This window comes from Musa acuminata, chromosome BXJ3-7 (assembly GCF_036884655.1).
Source record: "Musa acuminata AAA Group cultivar baxijiao chromosome BXJ3-7, Cavendish_Baxijiao_AAA, whole genome shotgun sequence".
In the NCBI taxonomy this organism is placed as follows: domain Eukaryota; kingdom Viridiplantae; phylum Streptophyta; class Magnoliopsida; order Zingiberales; family Musaceae; genus Musa; species Musa acuminata.
In genome coordinates, this window is record NC_088355.1 from 42,340,075 (window position 1) to 42,364,947 (window position 24,873).

A 24,873-nucleotide genomic window follows, 5' to 3' on the forward strand; every position below is an offset into this window, starting at 1 on the left:
CACACGTATCATCAATCATGTGATTAGCTTGTAAGGCACTTATGACTAGCACGTATTAGGCCACTACATTATAGTCTCTATATGGTACATAAGGATATAATTTATTGGATATATTTGCCCTTAGGTACCGTGTAGCTATAGTCCCTCATCTATCTAATATCCTAGAGATTATATACTAGGCATGGGGTTGTTAGGCCTATATGAAATCCATCAGAGTATCACTCTTATCAGATTTTTCCAAAGAACTCATTCTCTCAATCCGACTTTTACTTTTATTGGATTCTCTTAATTTGATTGACCCTAACTAGAGATTTGCTTGAGTGAGAACACATGAGATATTTCTCTCATGATACCAAAAGTGGATGATCCTTTATTGATACATAATTTCCTTTTTAAGGTTGGCTATCATTCCCAATAACTAGTTGTGTTAGATCTGGAACTTCCAAACCTATAAGTCCGATATCAAAGAATGAAGTACCCGAACAAGACATGCTTAGTATCCCAAGTCTAAGAACAAAATATACAATTAGGACTATAGAATCATTGTCTGATGAGACCAAGACATATTGGTTGTGTTAGTACTATATTTCTAGTGTCGCCACACGAGTAATTATGAGACCAATTGGCTCTATCATATGGGACAGGTATATAATACACCAATCTATCGGATTACTTTGATGTCCTTTTCGAATAACTTATTACTAAGAATATTTAGGAACTGTGTTTAAAAATGAATTGATCTTATTATCATGATCTCATTATAACCTAATTCCCATTAAACAGATCCAAGAACATCTAATATATTCATCATAAAGTATAAAGTAAAAAAATATTATTATTAATATCAACCAAAAAAGATTGTGCACCATCGCAAGGCCTGACTAGTGGGCCACCCTCTTATGCTTTTATGGAGCCAGACCTAAGATGCATGTGCTTCCAAATGACATGTGAATTTCTTTCACGGGGGTAGTATCAGAGTCCGAGTTCGACTTGGCACTATTATAGCCTCGGAAGAGACGTTAGGAGATGCATCTTGAGTCACTTAGAGTGCCCTCTTAGGGGCCTTCCACTACCCCTGTATCATCTCCAGGGCCTTCCTTGGGGCCACTAGTGGAGAGCTCACTTTGGGACGATCTGGTGTTCCTTTCTCGGGACCTTCCAATAAACCTACTCTTGGATCATCCCTCGGGCCTATTTTAGAGCCATCGGTGGAGCTTGCTCTGTGATACTCTAGCATTCTTTCCCCAAGGTCTTCTATTGGGCCTTCCTTGTATCCACTCATAAAGTTCTCTCTAGACTTATCGTGGCCTTAGGTGAGGCATAAGCATGTAGTGAGGAAGGTTCCCTTCTCCCAATGGTTTGGCCCCATCGAGCGGGGTCCTGAGGATACCCTGGAGGCGAGTAAGGGCCCCTTGGCCACCTAGGAAGGGGGCAATTGCTTCTGCCACCGAGGTGTCACAAGTTCCTCTATCATAATCATCTGCCCTATGTTCCTTAATCGATTGGTACTCCTATTAGTCAAAATCATTTATGATATATGCGATGGCTGACCGACTTACCCCGAGCCTCAATGCTCCCTTGAAGACTTACTAGGAAGGCCTGGTCGAGGACAAACAATTGTGGGAGCAAGCCTTAGCCACAGGGGAGTAATGTCGGGGGTCCCTTAACCCCCTTTTGGCTAGGCTTGGTTGACTTGTGTTCCCATAGCAAAGTTTTGATAGGTCCGATGCCTCCTATTTGTGGATTCTCATTGCTAACTCATTTATTTTTGGTAACACTATCATTATGTGACGACCCTGATCGACTTGATGCGAGATGTCGGGACCTTGGTTGGATGATTGTCTCGGGCCAATGTTGATCTTCTATCTCGGGTTGTGAAGCTAGAGCGAGAGCAGGGATCTAGAGTTGCTAAGGTTCGAGCCACCATGTTGGCCTTATAATTGGAGCTGGCTTGACAGCGGTTGGTGAGGTGGAGCAGAGGCTTGAGGAGGCCTGCCAAATGTTAGATGACACTGAGCAAGAGGTAGCTCAGAGTGTCACAGAGGGTGAACATCGACGGGAGGCACTAAAACAACAGCTACGAGATGTCTTTGGAGAGGGGGAGATAGTTGGAGGATCAGTTGATGGTTAACTCTGACGAGCTGGTGGCGTAAAACGGTGATCCTTATCTTGTCTAGGAGATTATTAATGGTGATGACCGATGGGCACATCCTTTAATGGATGGTGTCAGTGTAGGACGACCAGGATGACATCTTCGGGGCATTGTTCATCTAAAAGGAGGAGCTAAGGAAGTCAGGCCATGTCACTGGGTTCTCTGCTGTGGTCTAATCAGACCATAAAACTTTTAACACTTCATAACGTTACAGATTCCATTCATGAAGCTTATTAATTTTATTCAAATCTAGATATAAAGTGTCTCAACTTCACAGCTGAGCCAAATTAGCCATGAAGCATCTTACCACCAACTCTATCTATAAAAGTATCTTTAACTCCATTATATGTGGTCAAGTCTACTCACAAAATATCCATTCAATATCATTGAATCATATCAAAAAAATATTATGCCGCAATACACTATGTGCTTGGAAATGTGATGCCCAGCCTATGATACGAGGAAATGGCGCATGCATACATGAGTGCCACATCGACACATATTAAACATTAGATTAGAAACCTAGTTAGCCTTGCATTTAGTATGATGCTCGATCAACACATGACACCAAACAATAATGCTCGATCGTTCGGATGATCCTTCATAGTACATGACGTTTAAATAATGAAATAACTATCCATTAGATATAAACGAGTGTGCTTTCTCAAATGCATGGTGGCTCGTCTTGGATATGTTTTAGAACATCAAATGCAAATATAAATTCTGATCCAAAGTTGTGATCAACAGATAACTACGATCATGAAGCAGCAGCTCTCATGCTTCCAATAAATTTAGACACTCTCCCTGGACTATATTTTTGGGAAAATCCCAAAGTTTTGGCTTTTTCCCAAAAGAATCCCTCTTTTTTACGTTAAATAATTAATTATTTGTCATCTTTTATTTTAAAATATACCAAAATATTCTTAATTTTTATTCAAAATTACTGAAGAATTCAAAGATACAATATTTCATGATAATATATATATATATATACTAAAATTGAGATAATTTTTTTAATAGGATTACAGTATTTGTAGTTCAATAATAAAAAATATCTTAACCATATTTAAAAAGATTACGACTGGCTCAACCGAATCAAAAATATTGATTTGGTTTAATGCTGAACTAATTTAATTGGTTCGATCTAACGATATTATGATAAAAAAATATATATATATAATTAAAAATAAATTTTTTTTATAAAAGGTATGTAATGAAAGGTTGGATATAAAATAAGAATTCTCTTTGACCCTTTTGAAAATGACGAGATATTAGGAAAAAAAGAAAACTTGGCTACTCCCGGAAAATGGCTTTTATTTCATTTTCCTGTTCACATAAACTTTCTGCAAAATGCTTTCTTATCCTGCGTCGAAAAAAACCACTGATTTACGCGTGTGTGGTAGATGATCAACTTTGTTGTATACGTGGACGGTGGCAACGTAATCTCGCATGGAAATTAGTATGCACACGCATCGGACGTCGATGACTCGTGCTGCTTTCCTGTCTGAAACAGCGAAAATGCATGCATTCTCTCTTTGGCGTCGAAGGCTTTAAATCCCACCTCGAGTCTCAGTTCACGTCCGTCATCGGTTCCTTCGGGGTTCAAGTAGCAAGTTCCTCCTCTTCTCCTCTCGAGGGGGAGAAGCAAGCAAGCAAGCAAGCAAGCGAGAGTTTAGCTCCACCAAGAGTCTCTTCTACTCCTCGTTTAATCAACTTTGATCATTCCTAGAGTAAATCCCGTGTGATTGGCGGCCTTCGCTGTGTTCTTGGCCTTTTCATCTTGCTTGTGGAGAGTCGGTGAGTCGAGTCCTGCGTCTCGTCTTTCTTCCTTGTGTTGTTGTGTGCGGCAGAAAGTTCCAAAATTGAGCTCACTGTTTGGTTGTAGGGGTTTATTTTGCTTCCAACAGTTGACCGCCGGGAGAGGAGGAGGAGCTTTAGTTTTGATACCTCATCTCTAGTTTTGGATCTGTGTGGCATTTGAGGCGTCGGTTATGGGGGGACAAAATCGAAATCAATGGCAAAAAGGCAAGTCACAGGCTTCCCGGAATGAAGGCGTCGGCTTTAAAGGGACAAACAGTCGTCCCTCTCAGTCTTCTTCTGCTGGGATTCTACCAAAACCTTCCTCTGGCTCCTACACGAAGCCAACGACACAAAGAGGCAAAACCAAGGGTGTAAACCTCCAGCCGTCTCCTCAAGGAGCCACCTCAGGCGATAACCCCCCACGCCCTGAGTTTTGGGCAGGCCCTTCGTTCTCGAACTCTCCTGCTCCGAGTTCTTTGCCGATCCCTAAATTTTCCGTTCCCGAGAAGCCTAAGTAAGCAGATGCTTCCATGCATTTTTGTCAGAAGCAGTAGCATACCCCTCCTTCTAAGGAGGGCTCGGAGTAGGAAGATCCATGCATTTGGTTTCTCATTGTTTTCATTGCTAGATTATTTCTAATTATAATGTTTTGTCTCATTTATTTATTTACTTGATAGACTTAAGATCGTCAACAAAATGTGGTGAGGTGAAAGTTTTGACTTGGATCATTTTTTGCCCGTAAAAGAGGGGAGATCACAATAAGTGGATGATTTGGTCGAGAGAGGATTTCTTTATCGGAGTAAAAGAAAAATAATTTTGTATCTGATCCATTCCTATGGACATTATAGTGGGCGGTCAAATTATAGTCTTCGCTCGTTGTGATAAAAGAAAAACTCGTTGAAGGGTTCAGTCTTAGTTTAGTCACTTCGACTAAGACTAAGTGTAATGGTTGGCTATACATGATCTAAGTGTAATATCATGTGTGTCGATGTAGTATCTTCAATTAGTGCAACTATTTATGTTTCACATGTCATTTGTCCCTGCATTGTGGTTTAAACTTGCTAGAGTTCAACTAACCACGTTTAAATCATGTGTCAACACATAATGTTAACAATAATACTCGATCATTCGAACGATTCTTCGTGTTTAAATAATACTCGATGTTTTAGCAAAACTAACCATGATGAAATAACTATAAAGTCCCTCGAGCGATTATTACTCCCTAAACTAGCTATTTTGTATCAAATATGACATTAGCAATATGTTGTGATTTATGAACAGGATGAGGAAAATAATCTTTTTCGACTATGGATCATAATAGTCGAGCTAGTGGGTTTGGTATTGAACTTCTTAATCAGTCTAATTATAAAATCTATAAGATTTATTTGGAATCATATCTTACAAAAGATATGGTTTATGATAATACAACAATAGCATAAAATAGTAAAAGATGGCATGAAAATACGACAACATTAAATGCAAAAGTTAAATTTATGTTAAAGATATCTATTTCTTATTATTTTTTATTATATTATTAGTTACAAATCAACTTTACATATTTTTGCTAGGTAATATTAAGTCATATTTGAAGTATAAAATGATAAAATAAATAAATAAAAAAATTCTAGTAAAAAAAAAGTTGCATATATCATCATAAATCATGATTAAAAAATAAGACTTATTTAGTGACATCTCCGAGGCTTTGTCTGAATTCCTTTATTTCATCTAAACTATTAACTTATGAAAAGATGATATCCTCCTCCATCTCCTTTGATCATTCGTTAGAGTAGTATGTTATTGATCATTGACCTCTTTCACCATCACAAAGGCTTCGCTTACATTGAGAACACCAAGTTCATGGCCAATATAACAAAAACAAAATATAAATTCTTATGTTTTGTGAGCATGGTTAATGCATCGTTCATCGATTGCGATAGAATTAGTAGGATATCGTGATCATTGTTTCCTATTGTTGGTTTACATAGGCACCGATGGAAGAATAAGTCTACCATTCCAAAAGTGAAGAGAGCGCAAATATTGGCGAGAATTGATGACTACTAGTCGTACCAAGAATTGCTATGCTTTAAACTTGAGGAGTTGCTTGCCATAAACATTAGACTGTTGTCTCTCTCAAAAATAATAATAATAATAATAATAAGACTTGTCTCTCATTAATGTCCTTATAGATAAAGTTGATTCCTACCAAAGAATTCAAATCACAAAATGAGTCATCGGCTTCAAGAATTATGCTATACTTGGTTCCTATATATGGACCAAATTAGGCCTCAACTCAGCAAGAATTTGGAACCGAGGAGAAACGGAAGGAAGGTGAGGAAATGGTAGCTCGTGCCATGTAAGATTCGTGCGAGGAGATCGGACGGTAGGAGGTTCATCGGGTGATGAGGGTAATAATGGCGATAAGACTCGGGTTGACGTCAACTGCCCCAGATGACGCCTCGGCTCACCTGACACTACCTGATCAAACGGATCGAAATGCCGACCGAGGCACATTAAACATCCTGCTCAGGCTCGGTCCTTCACGCCATGCCAACACCAGTGTCAGACGCTACCAGGAGTACGAGTCTGCCCCCTGCAAGCGGGCACAGTAAGCTTCCCTATAAATACCTTCGCATTCTAAATGGGAAAGGGAGGGGGGATGGAGAAACAACTTAGCTAAAGAAACCCTCTTCACCATCCACTAACTTGATCGTCGGAGGGGTCGGGCTGAGCTCCTCGACCCGACCTTTGTACAGGTGTAAAGGCGGAGGTCTCCCACTAAACGCCTAGGCGAGGAGTCCCCCTTCTCGGAGGAAACAGCGATCTCGTCCCAATTGGAACACCGCAACCGGCCACCTCAAAGGAGCGTCCCGGAGAGATTCCCGTCATCCGGATCCGAACCAAGCCGCGTCGGTCCCAACACCACGGCTTAAGGTTGTTTACCCAATTCAGTGGCGTATACTCACTCACCTGTGGCTGTTAATGAAGCTGGCGTTCGCCTTCACATGTACTCCGTCACCCCATCCCGGAGCATTGGCGTACGTTCATGGCGGCCAGGAGACAAAGGCATGGGCATAAGGTGAAGCAGCAGCAGCAGCAGCAGTCGTAGGGGGTTCTCGGGAATCAGGTCGTCATCATCGGCTTGTGAGAGCCCAAGCGCTCGTGAAACCCAACAATGCTTGGGAGGTGGATCCTTAAATAAACCCTTCCCTTTCCATCATCCTCCCCCTGTTCGACAAAATGCTCTCTCCTTCTTCCTCACATGAGGATGGAATTGGGTAGGTGCTCACATGCACAAAACTGTTCGACCCTCTGCCCCATCCACTCTCCAGAGTCCATCTTCTCCATCGATTCATGTGGACTGCTGATGATGATGAAAGAACCGTGGAAACGTTGGCTTTTACTATGTTTGACCTTGCAAAAGGCAGTGAAATCGTCATCCTTTTTGCCCTTCTTAATCTTATGCATTATGGACATCATCGATGATGTCGATCGAGAATTTGGATCGTAACGAAGGATTTATAGACTGAAAACGAAGAAGACCGTCCTCCTCCCTTTAGGCTTCGTGTGCTCCTCAAATCCAAACTTCAAACCAGCAGCTAACGGTAGCCATATGCCTTACCTCCAACCGTGACAACATTTAAACCATGCATCACGAACAGCTCTCTCCCTCTTACATATCCCGCGCCTCGACCTCTATGTCTCTCTCACACGCATACAACACACTCACTTCACACTCCCTCTCTTCTGCTGCTTTGCTTCGCTTCACTCCACTCCTCACCGTCTCCTCCATGGACAACCACCGAAAGACCCCTGTCAGGCCGTGGAAGAAAGGCCCCGCCCGCGGCAAAGGCGGGCCCCAGAACGCCTCCTGCGAATACCGCGGTGTCCGGCAGCGGACCTGGGGCAAGTGGGTGGCAGAGATCCGGGAGCCCAAGAAGCGGACCCGCCTCTGGCTGGGATCGTTCGCCACCGCCGAAGAGGCCGCGCTGGCCTACGACGAGGCCGCCCGCCGCCTCTACGGCCCCGACGCCTACGTCAACCTCCCCCACCTCCGCGCCAACATCGGCTCCTCCATCGTCGGCAAGCCCCCCCATCGGTTCAAGTGGTTCCCTTCCAAGAGCTTCACGCCCGCGATGCCCACTTGCGGCCTCCTCAACCTCAATGCCCAGCACAACGTTCATGTCATCCACCAGAGGCTCCAAGAGCTCAAGAACTCCAAGCCCTCCTCCTGTTCTTCTTCGTCCTCCTCTGCCTCTTCTTGTCCCAGTACCTTTCGGAGTTCAGAGCCACCAGCAGTGGTGCCGATAGAGACCCGGTTGGAGAGCTCGGTCATCGGAGGGCGAGAAGTGGTCCATCAGCTGCCGGTCGAGAGAAATCCACCAAGTGCGGTGGAGAAGCCTCAGATCGATCTCAAGGAATTCCTCCAGCAACTGGGAGTGCTGAAGCCGGAGAGCGCACCGGAGGGCGGCGAGAGCGCGGGGAACTTGGCTCTGCCGGAGCAAACGCTGGAGGTATCGAGTGAGATGGCTTCACAAGCCTTCGGCTTGCACCAGAGCGACTTCAACTGGGACACACTGATCGAAATGCGGGGTTTGGACGGTAACCCGATCATGCAAGACGACGGATCGCAGTTGGATGATGTGCAGGAGGAGGACTTGAGCTTGCCAATCTCCATATGGGACCTCTGAAGCTCTACCAACAATTCGCTGCTATATACCGAGCGCAAGTCGAACGCCTTATCGTTGATTCAATGAAGCTATCTGTATAATGTCTCTTTGAGATTGCACCTCAAGTCGGGCTACTATATAATAAAATACAAATGGAAGATTAATTTAAACTTTATGATTGGAAAGTATATCTATCGACTATTAATTAAAAGTCAAAATCTCGAATTAATTTTGTATAGCTAATAGAAAGCTAATCTAATGATTTTACCAAAAGATTAAGCACAAATGAAACAGAGTAAACACGTATGGATGGCTGAAAACGGGAGACGTGTTTTTGTATTGAGATGGCTCAAAACAGAGCAAACATAACGAAGACAACTATGGCGAAGAGATGTCTGGAGATATCCGATGGAATGAAGAAGACTATGGCCTGTCGACGACAGTATACTTTCGACCTATAATTAGCAATTTTTTGCTAAGACATTATTATCCAAAATGCGATCCTTCAGTTTCTTATATATATATATATATATATATATATATTCTTCTGTTCATCACAGTTCTTCAACAGAATGATCACCGAGCACAGAAGAAAGAAGAAGATGGAGATGCTTTCAAGGTCTCAGATTAGATCAATCCCCTCAGAGAATCCAACAAGATTGAGATCAAGGGAATGAGAAGACCAAACACAGAGCCTCGTTCTGGATTCAAGATTTAAGAAAATTGACACGGTTTTATGTCCTCATTTCGCAGATATCTAATAACCAAAACTGTATCATATATACAACCAGGAAGAATCCATAGATTTAGTATTCTGTCTTATCTATGGGTCCAAACGAACCTCCCCAAAAGCACGAGAAGGAAGGAGAGTGATAAGATCTACGAACGGGAGGTGGCGGCGGCGAGGATCCGGCGGACCCCGAGCCGGATCCGCCGGTACGCGCGCCGCGAAAACATGGCGGCCTCCCTGAAGAACACCTCCAACGCCTCCACGAACGGGTTCAGCCTCCGTATCAGCGGCACGTACAGCGTCAGCGGCAACGCCCAGAACGCCGTCGCGAACAGTAGCTGCAGCATCCGAACCCCACCTCTCTCTTTCTCTCTCTGTAAAGTGCTGTGCAGAGCGACAAATGAAGCAGGAGAGATCGGAGGATCGAGGGACTGAATATACGGAGAGCTTTCTCTACCAGGGTCTGCAGGGGACCTGAGGACCGCAACGTCGAGGAATTGAGCTCGCGGAAGAAGATTGCAAGCACCTTCTTTCTCTACCTTCGTATCCGACACTTCTCCCGTGGGGCCTCGTCAGGCGCCAACCACAGGCGGGTAATATAGTGATGTTCCGAGGCGGCCGGTTTCGTGGTCGCCTGGTGTTATCCGGAGACGGGTTTGACCGGTAGGAGATGGGCTTTCCATAAGTGATAAGTCGGCGTCGAGGTATTGTCGGTAACGACTGGTTCGACGAACAAGTGGGTTTTGGGTAAACGACGGCCGTGGGGTGGAGGGTGGCACGTGGGCTGGCAAAGAGAAGAAGCCAGTGGACGTGTCGCCAAAGAAGTGGAAGGTTCGTGAACATAATAATAATATTTAAATTGATTTTAAAAAAATAATGGTATTTATATTGATAATAGTATTAGTATTGATAATGAACATAATAATGATGATATTTATAATAGTAGTGATAAAATGCTAATTATGTGTCATTATCCATCCTCATTACTATTACCATTACCAATATTAATACTACTATCCTTACCACTACCATTAGCATTATCATGGTTATTACTATTCCATTATTATTACCATCATCATTATTATTATTACTATTAATATCGTTACCATCTTAATCATCAAAATATGATAGCCAATGCAATCCAAATCCAATGGTGCTTCCATGAGTAGCAGAGAAGTAAATCATGGAGACATTACCCCACTCTAGTGTTCCAAAATCTTGAGGAGAAAAAAAGGAAGAAAGAACACCTAATTGGCTTTATTAGATACTCGGAACGATTTAGATTCATGTACAAGAGTTTATTGGAAGACTATGGTCTCAAATCCATCCTATTTAACATTGACTATGAAGACTTGAAATTAATGACGAGCTGTATTGGGACTAAGTTTTTTCGAATTTCCGAGAAACAAATGAAACATAGAGTTGAGCTACATTTTATGTAAAGTAATTTAACATTACATAAGAACAAAGCTGATGGTGATACCATTATGCATGCTGAGAGTGAAAGCATCAATGTTAACTTCCATTCTCTCTTCAGGTTTTCAACAAGACGTAGAACTACAGAAACTTGGCCGGATTGAATGAAAAATTGTGTACAGTCCAATAACCATGGAACTTAAGCTCCAGCAACACCTTTTTACACCACCAAGTAAATCATTTTGTTGAAAGCTGGAAAAAGGAAACCAAGGTTTCTGAGCATTCCAAAAACTCTAGGAAGACTAATGCAGTAAGCGAAAAAATTTTCAGAAGCTTTCTTTGCCACAAGCCAATGGAACACCGAGCAAGATAAATGATATTGACAGTGGCGACGATGGATCCGTAGAAGAAATTCAGGAGTTGTCTTCACCACAGGCCAATGGTTTTCCACCAGAAACCCCCAATTCCGAGCCAGATAATGATATTGACGACAGAGACTATGAATCCGTAGCCCCACCATTTTGGAAGCGGGACATAGTTGGCACCGTAGAACACCGGAGCAGACCCAATGCCATAGTGGGTGAGCCCACCCATGAGATTGGAGAGGAATGAGAGGACCATTGCCGCAAAGAGAGGAGGAGTGCCCAATGCACTCGCCACTGACAGGAAGGCCGTGAACATAGCTCCAATATGTGCAGCACCACTTGCAAACAAGTAATGGGAATAAAAGTAGAGCAGTACCAGAATGCCGAAAGAAAGCTGCCATGAAAGACCCAAGCCACCTACAAACTGAATTGAAGCATATTTCTATGTGAATAAGAGCGAAGATAACAACAAAGGTTAACGGTCTAAATGTTCAACGACAACATACAGAAAAGCATGCTTAGAAGGAGGAAAGTTAATCCTAAATCTGGGGCACATTAAAGGTCCTAAGTGATATCTCCGAGTTCAAACTTTACACAAAGCTCACCATATCACCACAACGATGAAACTGTTTTCAACAGCTAACACTACTCGGCAACACTTGTACGTTCAAACATTAAATTGAAAATGTAACAGTTAACACCTGTATTTTAGAGCTCAGAGTGGTGTTTAAAAGAATGCTCAGAAGATTTTTTTAATCATGTAAGAGTGATCGCTGGCGTGCAATATACTTGTAAGCCCTCAGCCACTGTAAAGCCAAACAGGACAAGCTCTGGAAATATACTGGATACAAATTGAGGAGAAATAGTGTGTATAGCTTTATATTCTGTAGGAAGAAAATTATTTTCGCAACTCAAACCATGGTCATCTAGATCACAAAAGGAGCAACCTCAGACTCATACCTCTAAAGAACCCAAAGAATCACACAGATTGTGCATCAGCTAGCCTTCTCCCAAGCCAAGACTAACAGGCAACCCTACATAGCCACAGTACACAACCATGTACCATTTGCATGTGAAGAAAATCCATTCTATACTTGTTCCTAATGTCCTACAAAAGTACCACTAACCATATTCATGGATCATCTACAGAAACATTCATTCAAAGGATGCACTTAAGCTCAAGACCTAAAACATACATGCCAAAGGATGCTGCTGATGCATGCCTGATGACATAAGCGCCCTGGACTATGCAGTAAAAACCAAGCTTCATGATTGTTCTCGACAAGTAAAACAATGACAAGTATGTGACATTGTTCTGGAAATGCCTAGCTCTGGATTAATATATAATATCCTACACTATTATAAGGTGATTATTAAATGTGAATACTCATCTTGGTGCAAGGATGTCAGTGCAATTGGTGCATTGACTGAGTCATTTGATTACTCACCTCCAAGCAACCATAATGTGAGTTACCTAACTCATATCCAAGCAACCAAAAAGTGACCGATACAACAGAAAGTTCAAACAGATCAGATCACTTTTGATTGAAAAGTTTGGTGCAGTCAATAACTTGATATTACACGTACCTACAGAAGTACTACAACCAATATTTTCACAATTTAAGAGAAAATGTAATGTAGAGAAATAAATGCTATTAAGGTATAATACCTCGACTACTGTTTGATGAAGAAAACAATGTGACAGAAGATTATACCTTGACTACTGTTTGACTAAACCAGGAGATCAAACCATATTTGTTGAGATATCCAGCCATTGCTATAAGTGCAGCAAACCAAGTAAGAGTGTCCCATGCCACTGACTCTGCCAAACACTCCTTCCATGTCACAACACCTGTTATGAGAAGAATAGATAAACCGAGGATTGCAGCAGTTACAGCATCCACATTTAGTGTTCCTCCAAATACCCAAAGCCCCACCTGTGCAGATCAAAGCACACAGCAATTTCTTGTAAGAGGATATTTACCTTGACTGCACTCATGATGTATAATTTCTACATGAGTTCTCATGTAGGTTCAGATCAAAGCACACAGCAGTTTCTTGTAAGAAGATATTTACCTTGACTAAACTCATGATGTATGATTTCTACATGAGTTCTCATGTAGGTGCAGATATGAACATGAAAACAAGCAGAAATGCTCTGCTAGTCATTTAGAGAATGAATTCTATTTCACAATGTACAATAATTCGATGACTCAATATTTATACTCGACAAGAAACTAGAACAAAGCAGGAATAGAGTCCACCCCAGTTGTTAAAAATATTTGAACTCGGTTGTCGATGGTCTTGTCCTATTAACTAAAATTACAGCAAGCATGAAAAATTAGCCATTGGCTGAAAGCAAATACATTGTGTACTCCATTTTTCTCCATTCACCCGTTTCTAAGATAAATGGATCAGAATCTGAACTGAATCTTGACTAATTAGAGTAATTCACCAAAATGCAAGTTTGTTGATCTTTAATTGGACCTACAGATTGGAATGAAGCAATGAATAGAACAAAGGGAAACATTGAAAAATAGCAATGAGACAAACTGTGCTCCAATTTACTGATCCCAATTCTCATCGAATTCTCATCACAGTTGTTGCCAAAGTTTTGCTAAATGAAAGGACGATAAAAGAAAAAAAAAACAACATTTACCGTTAGAAGCAGTGTCCCCGTCATGATAATCTCGTTCTTTGTCATCGGCCCCATTTTCTGAAGCTTCTCCCTTGCAAGCTTTGGAGCATCAGGGCTGCTCTTCACTGTTGGTGGATAGATTAGGTAGAGCAGCAAGGGCACGACAACCAGCGACACCAGACCAGGCACAAATGCTGCCACCGCCCAATCGGTCCAACCGATGGTCTGGTTGATGGTATTTTGGGTAAGATTAGCGCTGAGGGGGTTCGCCGCCATTGCGGTGAGGAACATGGAGGACGAGATCACGGAGGTCTGGAAGCAAGTAAGCATCAGCCACGAGCCCAGCCGGTTCTCGGTCCCATCGCCCACGTTGCTCCCGCACGCCGTGCAGAGGGCCTTCACCAGGGGGAGGAAGATTCCACCGGCCCGAGCCGAGACCGAGGGGATGGCCGGGGCGAGGAGGGCCTCGCTGAAGACGAGGCTGTACCCGAGGCCGAGGGAGGAGCTCCCGAAGAGGGAGACGAACTGGTAGGCTACGCGGTTGCCGAGGCCGGTCTTGATGAAGCCACGAGCGAAGAAGAAAGCGAGGGCGATGAGCCAGGGGATGGGGTCCCCGAAGGCGGAGAAGGCAGCCGCGAAGGTGAGGGTCTTGGTGAGGACGGACGCGCCGAGGCCCATCAGAGCCACGGCACCGAGAGGGAGAGGCTGCGTGATGATACCAACGATGGTGGCGAGGAAAATGGCGAGGAGTTGCCAGGCGTTGCGGGAGACGCCGGAAGGGGCGGGAACTAGCCAGAGGATGACGCCAGTGGCAATCGAGGCGGCGAGGGGCTTCAAAGCGGCGCCTTGCCAGGGAGCGGGGGCGGCGGCTGGTGCGGCAGAGGCGGAGGCGGAGGCGCGGACAACGGGAATTAGGGAGCGGCGGCCATGGTTGGAGGTGGGCGTCAATCCGGCGGGAAAGGGCTTGTGGGGAGCGGATGGAAAGGAGGGTAAGGTAGAGCTTTGACGGAAGGGGGAAGCGGGAGTTGTGGGGAGGAGAGACTGGGACAGAAGGCGGCGGCGGCGGCAGCGGAAGGAGGGGAGGGAGTGGAAGCCGAGGTTGCAGGTGAGGACGGATGCCGTCATTGCTGGGGGAGCTTGAAGTCGGATTCGGCGGGGAGATCCACTCGGTGCCGCTTCAGAGCAGCAAGTAAAGGTCGGGGGACTTCGGCAACACCGAGGAGGGGACTTTGAACCTGGGTCGGCCGCGATCGGACGTAGGAGATGAGGAGAGCAATAGTCTTAACGGGTGGTGGATAAGCGTCCACATCAGCGTGCTCGAGGAAGAGTGGCGCAGCTGCGGCAATCGTGGGATGATTGGGTGGATATGGACCGTCCGTTTCGATGGAGGGGCCCGCAGAGATCGGAAGTCAGTTTTAACTTAGTTTGTCGCCTCACAAACCGAGGCTGATATCTCTCACTGCATCCCTTTCTTGTTTTTTGGGGGGTTCGCCGCGGGGTCTTTTGCGTCACTAAGAAGCTGTGCCCAAACTACAAAATAATGTTTACATTTAAGGATTTTATTTTTCGTCTGAAGACAAAATCCTTAAACGAAACTCATTAAGTTTTCTAATTTTAGATTAAAAAAAATAAAACTCCTAATCATCAAGTATTAAAATGATAAAAGAATGATGATATGATTAATATTTAATCGATACCTTAATATTATATAATCGATATTTTAATATTATGTGTTTAATACCTTAGCGACACCTGACTCTACATAGCGATATTCTAGTATCGTGTGATTAACTTCTTAATATTATTTAAAGATACTCTAACGTAAAATACCCGATAGTCCAGTATCATATGGCTAATCAAGTATCGATCCCCGAAGCTGTATATTTTTTGAATTCGATATGACATGATTCTATTTTACCATATCTCTAATATTAATATATTAGAAAAAAATATTAGTGATGTCTTGGTTCGCCCGACATGATCCGAACTTATGTACACAGGATTGTCCAAAGTATCTTTGAGGTGAAAATTTTTTGCTCCCGATGTATCATCTGCATAAAGACCGAAGTCGAAAAAGATTTTCCGACTTGGTCCCTTCAACGCTTAAAGTTAGTAATCCAAGATCCTCAAATATAAGTTCAAGTAGTTTAAAAGTAGTTGCTTGCATTGGGTTTAGATTTTTTTATACCTTAGAGGATGAGAAAGGAGTTTGTGGACTGTCTTCGTTATTATATCGAATAAGAAAGAAGTTTATGATTGTCTTATTTATTATAATGGATGAGAAGAAAGTTTATTTGTCTATTTTAAATCTCTTCGTTATTATATCGAATAAGAAAGAAGTTTATGATTGTCTTCTTTATTATAATGGATGAGAAGAAAGTTTATTTGTCTATTTTAAATCTTTGTCCATGTAGATGGGTGGGCAGAGGTTGACTCTGAAGAACACAACATCTAATTTGGTATTATGCCTCCGCCATTACCGATTATTTCAAGATTATTATGCCACGTGTGAGTTGAATCTTTAGCCCTATGCATCCGTCATAATGGTTTTCTCATGTCTTGAGAGGACACTTGGTCTTACGCCTCCGTTGTAGCAAATTTACCAAAGCATCAGTCAGGTTTTCCAATTCACACGACTCAAAGCACGTTAAGCCCTACGCTTTTGCCGTGATTGATTTCTTTACATGAGTTGAGTTTTCTCATGTTTTGAGCGTATTTGGCCTTGTAGCTTCGTCGTAGCGAATTTACCTTAAGTTTTCTGACCACACGTGGCATAATGATCTTGAAACCACGGTATACGTAGACAAAGATTCAACTCTACCTTAAGCATAATGATTTTGTCCACGTATCTTCAAGCATACTGATTTTGAAACCACGTCTAACTTAAAGCATTCGATTCTAAAGGACACGATACTATTTTGGTACACTACTCCTCCAAATCTTTTTATATTGCAAATATGTCCTCTTTTAAAATCTTATTATTGATATTTAAATAGTTGATCACTTTTATTCTCTAACCTTTGTCGATGTAACAAAATTTAACCACGTAAAAATAAAATTAACAATTTGACAAGGGAGACTCCAATAGAATAAACAAAGATTAAAAGGAAATTTAGGAGGAACTGTTGAAAGATTAATACGCACAAATTAAAAGATCTAAAGTGTTTTTATTTGAAGAACCAGAATTTTTTTATGGGTATATAAGACAAAAAAACAAAAAAAACATTTTTCTACATTTCAACACACTTAAGATTAACTTAGTTTTGCACAATCTCTGCACCTCTAACTTGATGCCAATGACTTGAAAAAGGTTAGTAAAAGTGACATCAAAGATGATAATATTTTAGTCTTTTTGTGAGAAATATTCATGTTTTACAAGATGGAGGAAATGACAGATTTGGCAATGTAATAATACAGCCTTGGGAAGAAAAAACAAAAAAAAAGGGTCACACACTTGCAATGAATGCATAGTGGTTTTAGAATTCGCTTGCTGAGTCAGTGTTTCCAAAATTTCTTGGCTCATAGAGAAGGAAGGCAAACCACATGAGTCCAGCTTCAAATCGAAAGCTACCAACTTGAGTTGCTTATATTTCCAACTTCCAGAAAGGCTCATTGCAACATGAAGAATACAGACAAAGCCACATTTCTTAGGGTGCTTTGGGAACCTATCAAAACAGGAATTTCAAGGAAATGAACATCGAGTCACAGAAACACATGACATTGCTGGCAACATTGACAGTACTCAAAAGTGGAACTGAAATGAACAATAATATTAACTCAAAGAGAAGAATCCAGAGCAAATTTAACCATGGATCATCTGCCCATATTCCCATCCATATCTTCCTTGAATGACGCTTGGTGCTCAACTGAGTTCTTGGACATTGCAGTGATGGCCTTTGTTAGGTGCATGCACCCAAACTCCTCTCACAGCATCATTAGCTGGGTGGAGGAAGTAGCTGTCACACCATCTCCACACCACCAACCCATCAGACTACAAAATTCGATATGGAGGAAAGAACCAAGGAAGAAAAAATAAAATATAGAGTTGCTGGTCATCATCCAACATATCCACAAATCAATAAAAGGACTGGTCACACTGGATGAACCACCTGCGCAAATACTTGTGGCCAATATAATGCAACTGCAACACAGGTGTGACCAGCCTGCCTATAGCATGAACCCATTTATGTATCTAACAAGCCAGGGTAGTTGTTATAAAGAACACATGACATGTTTACATCCAATCAGCGTGTGAAATAATCACTAGATTTTGTCAAGGATAATTTCTTGCTGAATCTTGATGATGTTCATGGGATTGGTATCCTATCCTGGATTGTTCATCAGATAACAACCATCTGCTTCTGTCCCCATTAAGGTGTCAAAACTTAAAACAATATACTTGAGGCATTGAGCAAGATGAAATGTTACCATCTGATCATAGTAAGTTGTACTTGTAATGCTAATAGCCTCAGTCCAACTACTATAGTTAAACCATCCATTCTGGTAACATTATAGCTGAGATGAAGGTAAAAATATGCTTCCAACAAAAACTCCAAACCAAATCATAAGAACACTTGGTCCATCAAACTAAAATGAAATGCCTTGAACCCACAGCTAGCCATCAAAAGACCAGTTTCATCCCTAGGTCATACTGATGAGGACAGATATTCAATTGCCAAAGGAAAGCTAAACCCTCACCATGCCTGGTCTCGGTAAGTACAGCATCACTATTTAGTCCGACATCGAATAAGAGCTTGAACTTGAACTTAACCATCATAAGCTTTATCAAGATTGGATCATGATAAGTCATATCAAAGTGATCTAATGTCACTATAATGCATCTATAAATGCATGATATATGAATACTTCCACCAGAATGCAGATCAGCACTGCTATACCTAATACTCAATTGTCACAGTCCAATTCTCCAAAATAGTGACAAGAGGGGAAAAGAGAGACGATAGATCTCCAAGATAGAAACAAAAGAAAAATAAAAAAATAAATCGAAAATCCAAAAGCTTGTAATCCACATCAGGGTAGCAAAAGTGTCTCAGTCCAACCACAATCACCACCATGAGCTTCCCATGGAACCCCACAAACTCAACTAGGAAACGAGATGCCCACAAATTCAACAAGGAATAAGAGACGCAACAGCTCACTTACATAAAAAATATATTGCCCATAATCCGGTTATTCCCGGATTCACAAAGGCTTGCCCCATCACCACCAATTCCAATGTCCTAAAAGAAAGAATCAGGGCTTTGTACTTATGAATCACCAGAAAAACACCACACAAATCATCAACAAATTTAACAAACATAAAGGATATGGTAAAGATAACAAAGAAACAATGTAAATCAATCTAGGAAAATATATATATATGGAACTAAAATAATAGAGAATAAAGTTTATACAAATGCTACATCAGGCAGAGAACATGTGCACTAAGCTTACCACCCTAGGATTCTCCAGAACAAGTGCATCAATTCAAGTCCCCAACTGAAGCCCTTCGATACAGACTTCTAGAACCTCTATTTTCTCCTCAATAAAGATGGGACTTGAAAATTGATAACTTTTTTTATATTACCAGCACCATTTCCACCAAAAATAAACATTATAGTTAACCAAATGGGAACAAAGTTTTGTAGCCATCAAACATATATTGAGGTTTAGAGATAAAGATAGGAGCAAAAAATATCAAAAACATAGGAAATCGGTTCAAATGGGGCACACCGTTGTATAACCCAGAAGTAAACCCCTATCATTTTGAACTCATTGAACCCTTTGAAGTAACAAGAACTCTGTTTTCGAAGAAATGAATCTCTGAAATTACTCCTTCCTGCTTCTTTCCCTTCTTCACCACCCAACTAACCAAAAAATATCATTTACTAGACCCAGTTACTATTGTGAAATACCTCCCATCTAGCATTATAGCCAAAATTTAGGTTTTTCCATCAACTTACCATCTGATCAAGCTGCATCTGTTCAAGCCATGCACCAAGCACCGCAGCTTGATCATGCCCATCCAACTGATCATTTGAAATTGAACTCTCAGCACCAATGGCAGAAAAGTCAGAAGGGCCAGCAGGAGCCATTGCAGTAGGTACAACTTTCTCAGGCGGTGATTCCTTCACTAGAGAATGGACCCAAGAAACATCAGGCTCCTCCCCATTACCCCGCATCTCAGAGGAAGATGATTGCCTGAGATGTCCAAGCTCCTTGCCGTTCACTCCCCAGTCAGCTGTACCAGAGGGAGATGCCCACTTGGCCCATGATGAGTTAATAGGAGAGCCCACAATCGTAGATGAAATCGGACTGAGATCACGAGAGCTCAGGCTCTGCAGTGACTGCTGCCGCTGTTGCTTATCCCTCTGCGTGAGAATAGCCAGGCGAGAACTCATTGGAGAGGCAGGATCCACACTTCGTGGAGACATGAGACCAGGTGAAGAGACATTGAGAGAGGACTGCAAGATGGATGAATGAGCAGATAGATGCTGAGTATCAACAGCCTTCGGGGAGAACACACTTGTGTTAATGGGTGAGAGGAGGCTTTCCTGTTGCTGGAACTGATTGATGACAGCAGTCCTTTGAGATGGGGAAAAAATAGTCCCGTGATCGGAATTATACCTCGGAGATGAGGCCATCTCAGCTGCAAAGAAGTCATCAAGGTTTGAAGGGGTCAGAGTTTTGGTTAGAACAGAACGACTCCCCGCTGATGGGCTCGGATGGGGGTAGCACAAGTCACTCAACAGCTGCTGGGTATCAAACTCGGACATCACCGAGAAGTCATTTACCGGCATGTCCCTTGCGCTAAGGGATGACCGCAGCCTGCTCGACTGAAGATTGCCGGCAGGAAGATTCAACATGGGCACATTCGACTGTGGCCAAGCCAATGAAGACTGGCTAACACCATTGGCCGATGGTGACATGGGCGGTGTGAAGGGAGACATAATAGCAGAAACCGAAGATGGTGACCCGGGCATGAACCCCATCGCTGCAGCCATCTCCATCGCAGAAGAGGAGGCTCGGGGAGAGGGCACAGCAGAGCCAGTCGACATATAGAGTGGGCGGAGCTCATCATTTGTGTGTGCAAAGAAACATACCCGGCGGGAGCAGTTGGTCCCGTCCTTGCAGAGCCTCGTGCGATATTGTGCCGGGTGAAGCCAGCACTCGAACACCCCATGTGCATACTCACACATGTCTCCCCTCCGGCACGCTCCCTTCCGAAAGTCAGGGCAAGGGACGCAGCTGTAGTGGTACTTCCTCGGGTCGCGCCGCCGAGCATTCTCACCAGGATGGACGAAGGGACATTCGGTCCAGTCATGGGAATATGCACGGGAGCATGGGCGGATTTTGAACGAGAACATCCGGAATTCGTCTGTGGCATAGATGCTGTTCTTGATGTCCGGGAGAGATGGATCAACAGGATACTCTTTCTTCTCGGACACGGTCACTGGAGGAAGGTCGAGGAACCTCGCCGTGGGAGGAGACGAAGTGGACTCGGACGATGGGGAACCATCCTCGCCAGGAGACAAAGAAAGCGGTGGCGAACTGGAGTTCGGCGAGCTGGTCAAAACATGAAGAGGAAGATGGGAGTGATATGAACCATCCGAAAGACTAGTGCTCCTTCCAAGTAGTTGTTCGAGGACAGTCTTCGCAAAAGCCACCTTGGGAGGCACCACGATGACATCAGCCGGGCGGTTTCCGTTGACGTCCACCAAAGTGGGATCGGCACCGGCCGCAAGGAGTATCTTCACAGAATCAACAGCTTGTAAGGATCCGCCGGATGCGGCACAGTGGAGGGCAGTGGTGCTATCAGGGCCGGAGACACGGTTGACATCAACAGAAGGCAGAGAGACGATGAGCTTGAGGACGTCTAGACTACCGTATGTGGCGGCCACCATCAATGGAGTCCGGTGCTCGAGCACCATGCGACTGAAGCCCTTCCTACGGCCGTACCAGAGGCCGACCTCCTCGATGGCTGACGGGTCGCGATCGAGGGCAACCTTGAGGGCATCCACATCGTCGTTAGCAGCTAGCTCGAGAAGGCTCGAAGAGTTGTCGATGTCGACGGTGAGGACGTTCATCCCAGCGGCCGGAGAGCGTTGCTGTTGGTCTTCCTGTGAACTAGGAGCCGGCGATGACACAGACGACGACGAGGACTTTATGCGTTCTGGACCACCGCACATGCTGCGGCCGGCCGAACACAGGCCTGCAATCTATAGATCTATGAGAAGGATCAACAAAATCTCATTTCGGCAGTAGAAATGGAAGGTAATAAGAAGGATGACACAAGGCAAGTCTGGGAGAGCTCACCGATTCCGTCAGCTGACGGGAAGAGAAGAGCAAAGAAGCGATCAAGAACCACCGATCCTTCAGCTATCCGATGAGTAGAACCAGTCGGCTGCGGCGACCCCTGCAAGCTCGAGGAGATATCGGCGATCCATCAAAACAACTCGGCGCAGCTTGCGGCCCTCATCGCTAATTTATCCAAGAGAGAGAGCACGGAGGAGGTCAGGGAGACGAGAAGAGAGGTCCCTTGGGGGTCGGTGTGCCCCAAATGAAATCAAAATGAAACGCTCGGCAAATGAGAGCAAAATTCTTTTCATTTATCGTTTTTCTTTGGGTGAGAGACTTAACGCACTTAAAATTCGACCCAAGCTCTGGAAGAATTTTATCGCATGGCCGTCGCATGTACCTGTTATGTGATTGGAGCTCCGGCGGAGCCCACTACGTTAACGTACGGGTATCTTGGTAGTCCGAGTAGGCGAGGGATTTTTATCGTGCAATTCAAAGTTCAAACGCCGTGCGACCGGTCTGGGCCGGTGAAATCGTAGCGGGCGGGAGCGGGCAAGAACCGGGTCGTTGGGTGGGGCCGGTCACCGGATAAGGTCGTGGGCGGGTCATGAGGGGAACTCTGCTCGATTGAAATCCGGGGTGGAGTCCGCGGATCGGGTTGCCGTACCGGACCCGGCCCCCATACCCGAATCAAATCAAGTGCGGTCAAATCCGGTCCACATATTAAGTGTAATAACAGCATTACAAGCAACTTATGCCATCACATCCGACCCCATATACGGTATGTTTCTTCGAGATCCGTGCGATCTCACGATCCAACGGCTGTGAACATTTTACTGCCCACGCGTGTGGAGGAAAAGAAAATTTTCATGCACTACATCTTGATACTCTCACTCTCCATTTACCTTGAGGCCTTCCCGGTATGGTCTGTGGAAAGTGGGTTAAAAGGGTGCATCCACCAAATTGGTGGGTGAAGATATTCTCTTCGTTTCCCTTTAGCCCCCCCCCCCCCCCTGCCACCAAATTACTATTTTGTTTTCTTCACCCAGGCAAATTCCAATCTGAGTGAGGGGTATCTTAGTCATTCCAAACTTAGCTTCCTCGGAGCGGTGCAGAATGCTATGGCCCACACCGGTGCTAACCCATAAACTGGTCCGCAGGAGTATCATTGACTACCGTCTCCGTCTTTATCACCGACCCGAGTGGAAGAAGTTCTACAATCAGGACCGTTGATTCCGCGACAGGGCTTTATCATTGACAAACCAGAGAGGCACCGTATGGACGGAGCTGGGTCCCATCCACCGCCAGGCGTATCAAAGAGAGGCGTGTCTCGTGGTGGGACCGACGGTGATGATACGCGGGATTGGACGGTTCGTCACTTCCCATAAGAAGACAAAATCTCGCGCTCAAATCTCTTGCCACGTCGGACGCGCAACAATTGACAGGCTGACCTCATCCCCCCACGGGTTCGCCTTTGTTCCGATTGTAATTCATTTCCCACCCTTGTTGCGTTGCCCGTATCAGTTACCGCCACAGCAATTGGATGTTATGCCAGTGGCCCACTAGGCGGTACGATGCTTCAGTACGACGCGGTTACCCTTCTTGATTCTTCATCAAGATTGGTGACAATGGTTCATCTCGGTGATCTTGGTGACAATGATTGTGGATGCACCTTAACCCACATTATTTGTCTATGGACGTATGGTCGCTTTGGAGAAGACAACCGAGGTGCTACGGTGGCCTTCTCTCCCGCAGCAACTGCACCCACCCAAAGACACGTCTCCATCTCTCCATTTCCCTTTCTTTCGGACCTCCCAAAGCCATGGTTACCCAAAGGGACAATGAGTCTCGCAATGTTTCCAAAGCTGCCACGCCCTTCCCCACACCCAATCTCCAGTTTCCGAGTCACGGAGATGTGGACAGCCACTGATTCCATGACAGATTAATCCATGGAGGGTGGAAGTTCCACCACACTACCATGCTGTCGGTGTTGTGCCTCCACTATTTTGGAGACCGAGGGCAGTGCTGTGAAGTCCTTACGTCTCGAATCGTTCGAGGAAATGCCACTGAAAGCCACACGGACTTCAGTGGCTTTTGCATGTGCTCAAGTTGATACAAGCAAATCATATTTTACGTTAGGGGATAAATATTTTCTCACCGTCCGCCGGTTGGAAGAAGTTATAATCTAATTAAGAAGAGTGTTACTCAGCTGATAGATACGTCGATGGGTATCGATGCGACGTCTCACAAACCTGAACCGTCGAGACTTGGACGCATGGGCTTTGCATGAGGAGCGATGTCACTTCTAATGGTTCAAGACTTTGTACGTAAGACATCCTATTATTTTGTGGTAAGAACAGCGAGGAGTGGACACGATGATCTTTCTTTTTATCACCGTCCATTTGTTGTCGTCCTCTTCCTCGTGAGTCGTCTTTTTCCTTATCTGCAATCCTAGGGATCGGGTTTCGATGATCGTTATGGTACAGCTGACGAATGTTATGCACAGCTGCAGTGAGTTCCACGCTCCATCCATTTCAATGCCATGAACAGATCCTTGAGTGATGGGGGATGGAATCGATCGGAAGCACTCGATCGTTAGCAGGTCAAGGTTCGAGAACTCCAATCCATGTCTTTCATGTATTGGGATAGCGATGATCTAAAGAAAAGTTGGCACTATCAGATGATGAGAGTCAATGGAAGGTTAGCTAAAACATGATGACTGTCGTCCTTTGCTGACGAGGATGGCATGCGCCACAGGGAAGAAAACTTGGTGCCTACCACATATATGACTCACCTGACCCATTGGA

The 24,873-nt window shown here is 44.0% G+C and overlaps 3 protein-coding genes and 1 long non-coding RNA gene across 6 annotated transcripts; 1 reads left to right on the plus strand and 3 right to left on the minus strand.

The window, feature by feature from the left end:
* Positions 1-7,127: 7,127 nt before the first annotated feature.
* On the plus strand, positions 7,128-8,749 carry LOC135642368 (dehydration-responsive element-binding protein 2F-like). Its single transcript, XM_065158474.1, has one exon. It carries the CDS (start codon positions 7,597-7,599, stop codon positions 8,638-8,640), a length of 1,044 nt encoding a protein of 347 aa, XP_065014546.1. The 5' UTR covers positions 7,128-7,596; the 3' UTR covers positions 8,641-8,749.
* A 583-nt stretch (positions 8,750-9,332) lies between these two features.
* Positions 9,333-10,082, minus strand: LOC108953399 (uncharacterized). The gene is made up of 2 exons (XR_001979062.2): positions 9,807-10,082; positions 9,333-9,733 (listed from the first exon to the last, which is right to left on the minus strand). It is a non-coding gene; the product is annotated as an uncharacterized LOC108953399 (long non-coding RNA).
* A 768-nt stretch (positions 10,083-10,850) lies between these two features.
* On the minus strand, positions 10,851-15,017 carry LOC135643390 (dicarboxylate transporter 1, chloroplastic-like). The gene is made up of 3 exons (XM_065160261.1): positions 13,790-15,017; positions 12,846-13,067; positions 10,851-11,554 (listed from the first exon to the last, which is right to left on the minus strand). The coding sequence occupies exons 1-3, from the start codon at positions 14,891-14,893 to the stop codon at positions 11,192-11,194; spliced, it is 1,689 nt and encodes a 562-aa protein (XP_065016333.1). The 5' UTR covers positions 14,894-15,017; the 3' UTR covers positions 10,851-11,191.
* A 4,104-nt stretch (positions 15,018-19,121) lies between these two features.
* LOC103993070 (zinc finger CCCH domain-containing protein 24) lies at positions 19,122-22,340 on the minus strand. 3 transcript variants are annotated; one of them, XM_009413005.3, is made up of 2 exons: positions 22,085-22,340; positions 19,122-21,987 (listed from the first exon to the last, which is right to left on the minus strand). In XM_009413005.3, the coding sequence occupies exon 2, from the start codon at positions 21,955-21,957 to the stop codon at positions 19,723-19,725; it is 2,235 nt and encodes a 744-aa protein (XP_009411280.2). In that variant the 5' UTR covers positions 21,958-21,987; positions 22,085-22,340; the 3' UTR covers positions 19,122-19,722. The 3 variants fall into 3 exon arrangements, with proteins under 3 accessions (XP_009411280.2, XP_009411281.2, XP_009411282.2); XM_009413006.3 differs by having other exon boundaries at positions 19,327-21,980; positions 22,085-22,309; XM_009413007.3 differs by having other exon boundaries at positions 19,327-21,995; positions 22,085-22,309.
* Between the last annotated feature and the right edge of the window lie 2,533 nt (positions 22,341-24,873).

Bases quoted from the DNA above. Each gene is read 5' to 3' on its own strand.
- LOC135642368 (XM_065158474.1), top strand. From the start codon at position 7,597: ATGCATCACGAACAGCTCTCTCCCTCTTACATATCCCGCGCCTCGACC.
- LOC135643390 (XM_065160261.1), bottom strand. From the start codon at position 14,893: ATGACGGCATCCGTCCTCACCTGCAACCTCGGCTTCCACTCCCTCCCC. The intron at 13,068-13,789 runs GTAAATGTTGTT...TGATCTGCACAG, and splicing joins CGGGGACACTGCTTCTAACG to GTGGGGCTTTGGGTATTTGG. The intron at 11,555-12,845 runs GTATAATCTTCT...GCTTCAATTCAG, and splicing joins TTAGTCAAACAGTAGTCAAG to TTTGTAGGTGGCTTGGGTCT.
- LOC103993070 (XM_009413005.3), bottom strand. From the start codon at position 21,957: ATGTGCGGTGGTCCAGAACGCATAAAGTCCTCGTCGTCGTCTGTGTCA.